General features: G+C 37.1%; 1 protein-coding gene across 5 annotated transcripts in view; it reads right to left on the bottom strand.

The window, feature by feature from the left end:
* The window catches only part of FOCAD (focadhesin), a 319213-nt gene that overhangs the window by 198879 nt on the left and 110189 nt on the right, over positions 1-10145 (bottom strand). For all 5 annotated transcript variants that reach the window (XM_024126842.3, XM_028494027.2, XM_028494026.2 and 2 more), the window contains one exon: positions 7560-7817. In XM_024126842.3, the coding sequence (XP_023982610.1) occupies positions 7560-7817 (258 nt within the window). The remainder of the gene's footprint in view (positions 1-7559; positions 7818-10145) is intronic.

The raw sequence follows: 10145 nt of genomic DNA, 5'->3' as shown, positions 1-10145 counted from the left end.
TTTTTTTTTTTGCGGTACACGGTCCTCTCACTGTTGTGGCCTCTCCCGTTGCGGAGCACAGGCTCCGGATGCACAGGCTCAGCGGCCATGGCTCATGGGCCCAGCCACTCCGCGGCATGTGGGATCTTCCCGGACTGGGGCACGAACCCGTGCCCCCTGCATCAGCAGGCGGACTCTCAACCACTGCGTCACCAGGGAAGCCCAAGAACACATTCTTGAGGGGCTTTTCCCCCCACAAAATCAGTAACCAAGAAATGTTCTTGAATTATTGCCCATCAGAAAAAGCCTTTATTACCATCACTTGTAAAAAGTAGAATGATGGAAAGGAATATTCCGGGTTCAAAGTGACTTTCCTCAAGAAATTGGAAGACAATATACCAATGTATTCCAGTACCCAGTGGGCTGCTATAAAAAACCTAAGGTCAATCCAATTTTAAATGACTTCATCTTTTCCAACTCTTCTCTAAAATCTCTTTTGATGTTCTCTTTATTCTTGAAGTTCTGGGCATGGATAGGTATTGATCTAGTCTCACTTGTGCTACGTGGCTTTCAGAGGGTCCTACCAATCTATATCTTTGTGTCTTTTTTGAGCTTAGGAAATAGTTTTCTGTCATATTTTAAGTTTTTCTCCTTCATTTTCTCTTCAGTTTTCCCCAATTGAAATTCCTACAGAAAGATGTTAGAACTCCAAGATTGACCTTCAATGTCTTAACTTGTTCAGTTTTCATATTTTTTCTATATTCTGAAATATTTTAGTTGGCTATTCTATAAATCACTAATCCAGCCTCTATTTACGTACTGTGGCAACCAAGTTTTTAATTTCTAAAATCTCTTGCTCTTGAATTTCTTCTTCATCACAGCAGTATCTTATATACAATACAAAAACATACAATATCTTGCCAACGTCTCATAGGTACTGGATTGTTTTTATATTATCCTCTGCGCCCCAAGTTCTTCTTCTGGAAAGAGATGCTCTGGTTAGTCATGCTGTTAAATTTTCTTAAAAGTCTGATGAGCCTTGATTATCCATTTTTATTGATGAATCAAGGCAAAACTCGTTGGAGAGAGCTGACATGGATTGCTTCTGTAGATGTAAAGAAATGTTTCCTTGATTAAGACTCTCCTCTGAATTGAAGGATTGACTATGGAAGGGCTGAAGAATAAATGGTAAGGGATGTCCACTGACAGCTCCACTTTGGGGTGTCTGGCCACGATACAAGTAGGCAGGGGACCAACACTCCCTTTTCCTTCCCTGCCCTCTGACTAAATAAGAAAACATTTATTCTGGCAATGGTGGACTTTGTGTTTTTCCCCTTGAGAAGAATTCCTCATGGCTTTTACAAAATTCAAAGTTACCACAAAATTTTTCCCCTCTGAGTCCTTCAGCAACACCAGAAGCCCATTCCAAGCAGGTTTTAATCTGAAGACAAAGCTACTGCTAACTGATATTCAACTGGGAGCAAACAGACTCTGCTGTTCTAAATGCAGTTCTAGGCCCCATCCTCACCAAACTCCACCCCCATCCTTTCTGTTACTCAGGGTTCAGTGACACAACAAGACAAATGGCTTTTGTTTCATTATATTAGTAAGCTAGTGAGTGTCACAGTGATATAGGGTTGAACTTTTAAGCAATTTATACTCTGTTGACTTCTCAGAAGAAACTCAGCCCATATTAGCCCTCAGGAACTCAAGAAAGGTAAAAAATTGACACAGGACTGCTTCCCTGAGTATAACCTCAAGGCTTCATGCAAAAAACTGAAAAAAATATAAAAAGGTTCAAATGCCAGTTAAAAACATTTTATTCTATAGATATCTATGTTGGGTTTATAAAGAAGAAATAAACATATTGCCACAGGATGGAATAGATACTTGACCCTGTATTTTTGTCTGTGTTTCTCTTTGTCTAATTGTTTCATGCTGACAGGCTCGTCCCAATTTTGCTCTAGGCATAATCAATGCTATGGCTGCAAGGGAATAGTAGTACAGCATTTCTTATCTGTAAAGCTCTTTATTAAAAGTACTGTACATTCTGGCTTCTTTTTGCTGGTGTGAAGAACACAGGAAGCCGACTGACTTCAGGGGGTATTAATTCATAGAACTCGGTGACAATAGAACAGAGTGCAAAGTGTCCAAGGACTCTTTGTGCAAGTTCCTTTATAGAATATATTTTCTCCTTTTCTCACAGCAGTAACTTACAGACCATTAAATTTCACACATTTCCTATTCATTTTCCATGTTAAAATATGGCTTATGACCCATAGTAGAACTATCACAGGATTCTGCCCTGAAAGTCAACTTTTTACTATTTGATAATATATGACTTTTGAAAGACCAGCAAGTCATGGGCCATGAACCTATCCCCATAAGTGATTTAAATGGCTCAAACATGTGTACACCTTCACAAATGGAAAAAAAAAAATAAGCCCTGAAAACATTACAAAGGATAAGATAAAATTATCAAAGATTGCAATTGTTCCCATTAAATAAGACCTTTAGTGAGACTTAACAACCAAAAGGTAAAAAGGAAGTAAAAGTCCTCAGAGTTGTAAATGCAAGCAAAAACAAAACAAGACAAACAAAAAAACACAGCTCTATCCCCAATTCCAAACAAGAGAAAAGCAAGCAAGTACCAAGGATTTGACAGAGGCATTGGGTTTCACAAAACTTAATTTGATAAGCTCCTCGGTGAGAGTAGATTTTAAGGAAGGAACTTGTGGTTCTCTAAAGTCAAAGTTTATAAACTTTTCCTCTTTGGCATATTCCATTTTATAAACTAGTCAAAAAGAAATTGTTATGCCTTACATGTAGCAGTTAGAGTTCTTCCACTGAAGTTGAAATACTAAGCTATTGTAAGATTTTACTTTATTTTTTAATTTCTTTTTTTTTTCGGTACGCGGGCCTCTCACTGTTGTGGCCTCTCCCATTGCGGAGCACAGGCTCCGGACGCGCAGGCCCAGCGGCCATGGCTCACGGGCCCAGCCGCTCCGCGGCACGTGGGATCCTCCCGGACCGGGGCACGAACCCGTGTCTCCTGCATCAGCAGGCAGACTCTCAACCACTGCGCCACCAGGGAAGCCCCGTAAGATTTTACTTTAAACCATCTCAGCCTATCTAAAAATTACTCGTCTTCATGGTTAATGTTCAATTCAGATGCCTAAGTATTTAATCTTGCCGTAAACTCTTAACAATATAGGTAGAAACAGGAAGAAAACATATTTTCTTAGGTTTTAAAACCACTAACAAGCAGCCTGGATTTCCAAAAGAGAATATAATCTGTTGTCAGGTGTTCTCTCTACATTTATTTATATGACATACTATTAAGCATTTAATAACCTATAGTCTTCTGCAGAATCACTTATCTATGTGAAAAGTAGCCTCCTCCTCCAACACCTCTATTATTCTCCAGGATATAATGCTTCACATGGAGAAATGTCAATTCCTATAGCTAGAGGGAAGCTATAGTTAATAATATAGCTAATATAATAAGTGGTTATTATAACAATTATATATTTAATATATTAAATATTATGTAATAATTAGCCAATGATACAGCTAATATAATATAGCTAAGCCAACAGATATTAGAGCAGGTTTTAAGAGGTGAATAGTATCCCTTTCTTCTCAAGGGGCCAGGGGCCACAGTAACAATGTGGGTAACTAGGGGGAAGGCAGGGGAGTCCCACGTAGACACAGAGAGAAGTTTACCTGAAGCTGCCAGAAGGAACATGGGTGGGATATTACTGGAAACCAAGGTCAGAGTTGGCAAAGAACTAAACATAAAATCCAAAAGTGAAATGAGAGTTAGGAAGAGAGGAAGAAAAAGTAAGGTTTCTGGCTGAGAGTCTTAGAAGCAAGATACAATCAGGTATATGGAATGGGTTGAGGAAAGTGGTACAGAACTGGTGCTGTCACCAGTTAAGTTTGTATAGAGGCACACAGTGCAGGTCACAGAGCCAGACGTGGTTCTTAATTAGTGAGCTGTCACTGTGCTGGGCTCACCTGAAAGGGGAGATAGGAAGTCAATCAACATGTGTTGATTAAGGGTTATTAACCTCTTCTTAAGGAGGCTGTATCAGTCTCAGACATTTCCAAACTGTCCACAATCATGTTTCATAGATTAGTCAATCATTTACTAAGGGTTCAAAATATGATTTGATATTGCCCTTTAAAAAACCATTCAATTAAAATTTAGAAAATGTCCTTATTTAAGCCTGGGGTTCACATTATCCCTTGATTAGAGCCTATGTTTATATTCACTACCACTGATTTCAAACTAGATGTGACCAGATCTGGACAAATCACAGAGTTAGGAAATAGCTCTCTGAAGAAGAAAGAATAAGCCCAACAGGACGTTACTGTTTATGAGCCATGAAGCCATGTGCTTCAACTGTCGTTCAGGCGTCTCTGAAGGCAGCATGAATGATTTACATCAAACCGTGGGGAAAAAAACATTACTCACAGTATCAGAAAGGCAGGAACTGTTATATAAACATAACCAAAAAGCACATGAATCCATCAACTGCAATTTCCAGAAAAAAACACTAATTTAGGAATTAGATGGCGTTCCCATATATTATAAGCACAGACTACGATACAAAAATCTCTCTCTAAACTAAATCAATGTGTTTAAAAACTTTCACGACTTCCATGGGAATTCACATAGGATGCTCATTCTTGGATCTCTCCCCAGAACACTCTAAGACATTCCTTCCAAGAAAGAAAAGGCACTTAATTTTTACTGAGAGCTGCCTGACCTGAGTTTGTATCTTCTGCAAATTAAGTCTCATGATGTCTGGATAAGAAGACTATATGGATTATCAGTAACTGCGGACAACATTTCTCGATATGGAAAAAAAAAAAGTTCCTTACTATTTTTTTCAAGTGTCAATTTATTGCTGTGGCCTTGAGTAACTATCTAGTTATTTTAACACCATCATCTGTATCTAGTTAACTCTAAAATGGTACTCACAAGGCCAAGTTCCCTTCAGACTACCTAGCTCCATTAGACTTCCATGGCCCTAAATGTATTAAACCCAACACAAAACGCATGCCACAGGGGAACACGGTGAGGGACTAAGGATGAAAACTCACTGGGGAAGGGGATCCATCCAAGTACCCGATAAGTAAGAAGAATAATCACATTTTTAAAGAAGTATATTTTCTTATCATTATTAACACTAAAAGTATTAGTTGATATTGATAACTTGCATTACTATGAATAAGTACTATCAAAATAATTTCTAATAACTTAGAATGAATAATAATCATAATCACACTAAACACACTTCAAATATGGTGCATCTCTTTCAAACTTTTCAAATATTTTCTCTCACAAGGTCTTAGAGTAGAATTCTTACAGTAAACTATGGTGTCACACAGACACAATACTGCGGGCCAGTGAACTCTACATAAGCGGTTAAGTGGTTAATTTAGAGGTAGAAGACAGCCTCTAAATTCCTATTCTTACATACTAATTTACTTAGTATCTGCTTATTAGTAATCTAAGACTCTTCTTCAGTATTGACTCCCCCATGAATTTGAGCCAATGATTGCTTAAACATAATATACCTTCTTTTTATAAGGTAAGAAAGGACAAACACACATGAAACAATACATTTCATGCAGTCATGTCAACTTAATGAAAGAAACAGAAAACACTCCTCCAATAATAGATCTCAACCCTAACTCATCTAATTGAATCTACACCAAGCAGTTACAATTAGAAAATTGCTTTTTCAAAATATTCAATCCTCTTCTTCAGGCTGCTTTACCTTGTAGCTAAAGGCCAGAGAAATGATATGATATGGTCACTTCATAAGGAAAAGTGAAGAACACTACCTCCTACTTCTAGTCTACTTTTATCCTTTTCAAAAGACTTAAATAACTCCACTTGTAAGTTCTTATTAATTATATTGCCTTTGCTTCTGCATGAGTTTGGGTAACTATATTTCAACATTTTACCCTACCATTCACCTTAACAAGCAAAATTACACGGTGTGTTTTTTCTCACTTCTTTAAAAACTTCCTAGAAATTATCAACAGAAGTGTAACATATTGACTTTAATTTATAGCACTGCTTAATAAACATTTATTGAATAAATAAATGATCCGGGATGGTCACCCCAGTGCTTCCCAACTTTTTCCATTTCATGGCACACATGAAAAGTATTTACAAGGATACTGGATCACCCTAGAATTTCAGACTAAATGCATTTCCTAAGTATCAATACATACACTGATATAACACATGTTCTACACCAGTGGCAAACATAGGTCAGGTAACCTACGGTATGACTTCCTCAGATAATCTCCAGGCATTACCTGTGCATTAACTATTCTAAAGAGATAATCCTACAAGGTGTCAACAGTGATAAAAAGCATTTGGTAGAATTAGGATTGTTACAGAAGCTGAAGGGAGAAATAAAGTAGGAAGCAAGCTGAAGTGTTTCACATTACGCATACACCGTGAGACAAAGGTACTCTGAACACATTACGGATCCACTTGCAGAATCAGACAGAGAAATCTAGTCAGAGGGAAAACTTTTGTGAGATAGCATTTGTTTACCTGACAAAACGGCGTGACAAGTTGGGGACAAAAAGGAATTGCAAATACATTAACTTCATTATCTAGAAAAACATATTTATCCCACCTTCAACACCAAATTTTTTTCCTATAGGAACACTCCATAAAGAGATGGACTTTTTCTTCACCATGCTTGAAAAAGAACACAAGCACAGACACTAAGATACAGAAGATAATAAAAATGCCATACCTACTTGGTCAGGAAATCCTTCCCTTCACAGGAAATGCATTCTAGAGATTCTATCCAACAGAAAAAAAATTACAGATGTCTATGCTAAATATATGGTTAGTTTAAAAGGTGGGGGGGAGTTTTATTAATAATGTCTGATGGTTATCTTATTATACTCCAAGAACTGTGCAGATAGGAAAAATGATTATTTATCTTTTTAGTCTGTTTAATATGTTCATTAAACAACATATCTTTAACATGTTGTTTTATACGGTACTGATCAGCATGTTTTATATGGTACATGATCAGCGTGTTGATCAGTACCATATTAAACAACAACCCACTATTTTTTTTGTTTATTAAATGACAATAAAAATACGATCAAATTGCAAGAAGTTAAAAAGAGATTAATTCCTATTATACAGGCCCATTTATTCTGAATTAATTACTTTTTCCACCTTAAAAATTGATATGAGAACTAAGGGATATGCATCTTGGAATAAGGTGCAAGAGTTAATGAAAGCATTACAAATTAGCAAATCCATCAATAACAAAAATAACAGATTAGCATCATGTGTAGATTCTCTTTCGAAGCGTGCTTTCATTAAAGAAACATGTGCATCATAAAGTAGATATCAACTCAGAGTAAGGAGAAAAAAGAAAAAATTGGGAAAATAAAGATAGCGAAAAAAAAAAAGCAACCTGTACTCTAAAACTCTGATAAAAATTATCCACAATGAAAGAATAATCTACAATTCCAATATTAAGCTTTACCCCCATTACTGCTCCATTATTTTCTTGCTTTACCTGAGAGGAATCAGCCTGGGCAAATTCTGTAGTGACCTTCAGTATCTGACGAAGATTTCGTCCTTTATCTTCAACAAGGAGGTAAGCCAGCAGAAGAAAAACATGCGCAGGGATCGCTGTGGTAATAGGGAGCAATGACTCTACGGAAGCTAACCAGTCACTTGTCGCAGACTCTTCTCTCATTACTTCAAGGATCCTCCAGGCTGTAAATATTGAACCATACATGCTGGTTATGGGGAACACAAGCTTGTAGGAGAGCTGAAAAGTAAACACAAAAAAAGGCATGAATAAATGAGATAAATCTATCCGTCAGGAATACATTTCTGACATTCATTTATTTTTTATTTATTTTTATTTTTATTTTTTTTGTGGTATGCGGGCCTCCCTCTGCTGCGGCCTCTCCCGTTGCGGAGCACAGGCTCCGGACGCGCAGGCTCAGCGGCCATGGCCCACGGGCCCAGCCGCTCCGCGGCATGTGGGATCCTCCCAGACCGGGGCGCGAACCCGGTTCCCCTGCATCGGCAGGCGGACGCGCAACCACTGCGCCACCAGGGAAGCCCCATTCATTTATTTTTTATATTTCATTGTAAGAAATCAATCCTTCCAACAAAATGAATACAAAATTTTCCATTCCTGCCCAAAACTTCTCTGCACGTATTTAAGCTAATGGGATTACACAAAAAGAAAATAGCTGTCAGGTGGAACTCTAGAATAGTTTATTAGCAATTTTCCTCATGTTTACCATTCACTCCCAGTTAAGGCAGAAAAAAAAAAAAAGAGTCAATATACAAAACTCAGAGGCAACAGAGTTTGGGAAAAGCCATTACCACTTAAGAAGTATTCACCGGTGAGAGGGAAGATAGAAAAAAACACTGTATTTGCCCAGCTCCAGGCCCCAGTAAGAGGCAACTTGGGGCAGATGGCAGACTTGGACTGAGGACAATTCATTTTTGTAACAGTCTGTTGATAGAGTTGGTTCAGCTGGAGCCTGGAAATTCATTAATAATTGTGAATAACCTTTCAAGAAGAAATAGCCTGACAGCTCTAAATTGAAATGATACCCGAAGAAGATGTTATACTTAAGTCAATCTGAGGAATGGCTCCTCATGGAAGTCAAGTGGTGCAGTCAGGGTCAGAGACTGGATAGAATTCTGCCAATGTGAGCTGTGTACCCGAATGGCTCGGGAGAAGCCACAGACATTAATGAGGAATTAGATATTGCCTGCTCAAAAAATAATTCAATTCATTTAGAGTACAATGAGACAAATTAGAAATTTCTAGATTATAACTGTCCTGTTATTGGAGACTGACTTACATGGATAAGAATAACAGTTGAAAGGATGAGAAATAAAAGTTAAGCCTTATAAAACTTTTTAATAACAACTTTATTGAGATATAATTCACGTCATAAAATCCAGCCTTTTAAAGTTTATAACTCAGTAAATTTTAGTAATTCATAGAATTGTGTAACCATCATCACCAGCTAACTTTAGAACATTTTTCTTTACCTCAAAAGGAAACCCCGTGCCCATTAATAGTCCCTCTTTATTCTCTCTGACCCCCAGGCCCAGGCAACCATTTATCTACTTTCTGCTTCTATTCTGACCATTTAATATAGTAGGAACCACACAATATGTGGTTTTTTGTGACTGGCTTCTTTTACTTAGCATATTCTCAAGGTTCATACATGTTGTGGCTGATATCAATACTTCATTTCTTTTCATTATCAAATAATATTCCACTGTATGGATATACCATATTTTGTTTACCCACTCATCAGTTAATGGACACTGGGGTTGTTTCCACTTTATGGCTATTATAAATAATGTTGCTAGGCATATTGCTGTAAAAGTTTTTGTGAGAACATAGGTGTTTAGTTATTTCAAGTATATGCTTAAGAATGAAGATAACCTTTATTTGAAAGTAAATGCCAGGATAAAAACATATGGGGAAGCTCTATCTTTACTGATAGGAAAAGATCTCACACAGAAAAATACAAGATACACATAGTGTGCCTGAAATGCTACTAATTAATTTTTTAAAGGAAAGCATAGAGACCGTATATTTGTATTTGCATACATGTGTGCATGTGTACACACAAAGAAAAGTATTTAGACAAATATAGAAGAAATTAATAACTACTAATCTTCATTTTCTATTTTAAGAGTGTGGAAACTGGACAAACAGAATCACAGGTGAGAAAGAGACTTCTCATTGTATACCATTTATAATTCTTGAACCATTTTAATGTATAGCTATTTTAAAAATTATAAATTTTTAAAATTAAATGATACCTAATTTATTATAATCCTGTCTAAGAATTTTTTTCCCAAGAAGATGAAATTCATTAAAGACGAGAGTCAATTTCTTTAGCCTAATGACAAATAGCACTGGACTTGAGATTTAAAAGACCAGGACTTTAGCGCAGCCATGCCAGCTATTAGCTGTAATGCAAACTCTCTGAGCCTTACTTTCCTCATTTGTAATACAGAAGTAATGCCTACCCTCCTGCCAAAATTATTGAAGTTGATAATGAGAGAGTATCCACAAAGCACCTAGCACAGTGCCTAAAGTTGCAGAGGAAAG

This window comes from Physeter macrocephalus, chromosome 9 (genome assembly GCF_002837175.3).
Source record: "Physeter macrocephalus isolate SW-GA chromosome 9, ASM283717v5, whole genome shotgun sequence".
Lineage (NCBI taxonomy): Eukaryota > Metazoa > Chordata > Mammalia > Artiodactyla > Physeteridae > Physeter > Physeter macrocephalus.
The sequence above is the reverse complement of the archived record's forward strand: the minus strand, read 5'-3'. Positions and strand labels throughout refer to the sequence as shown.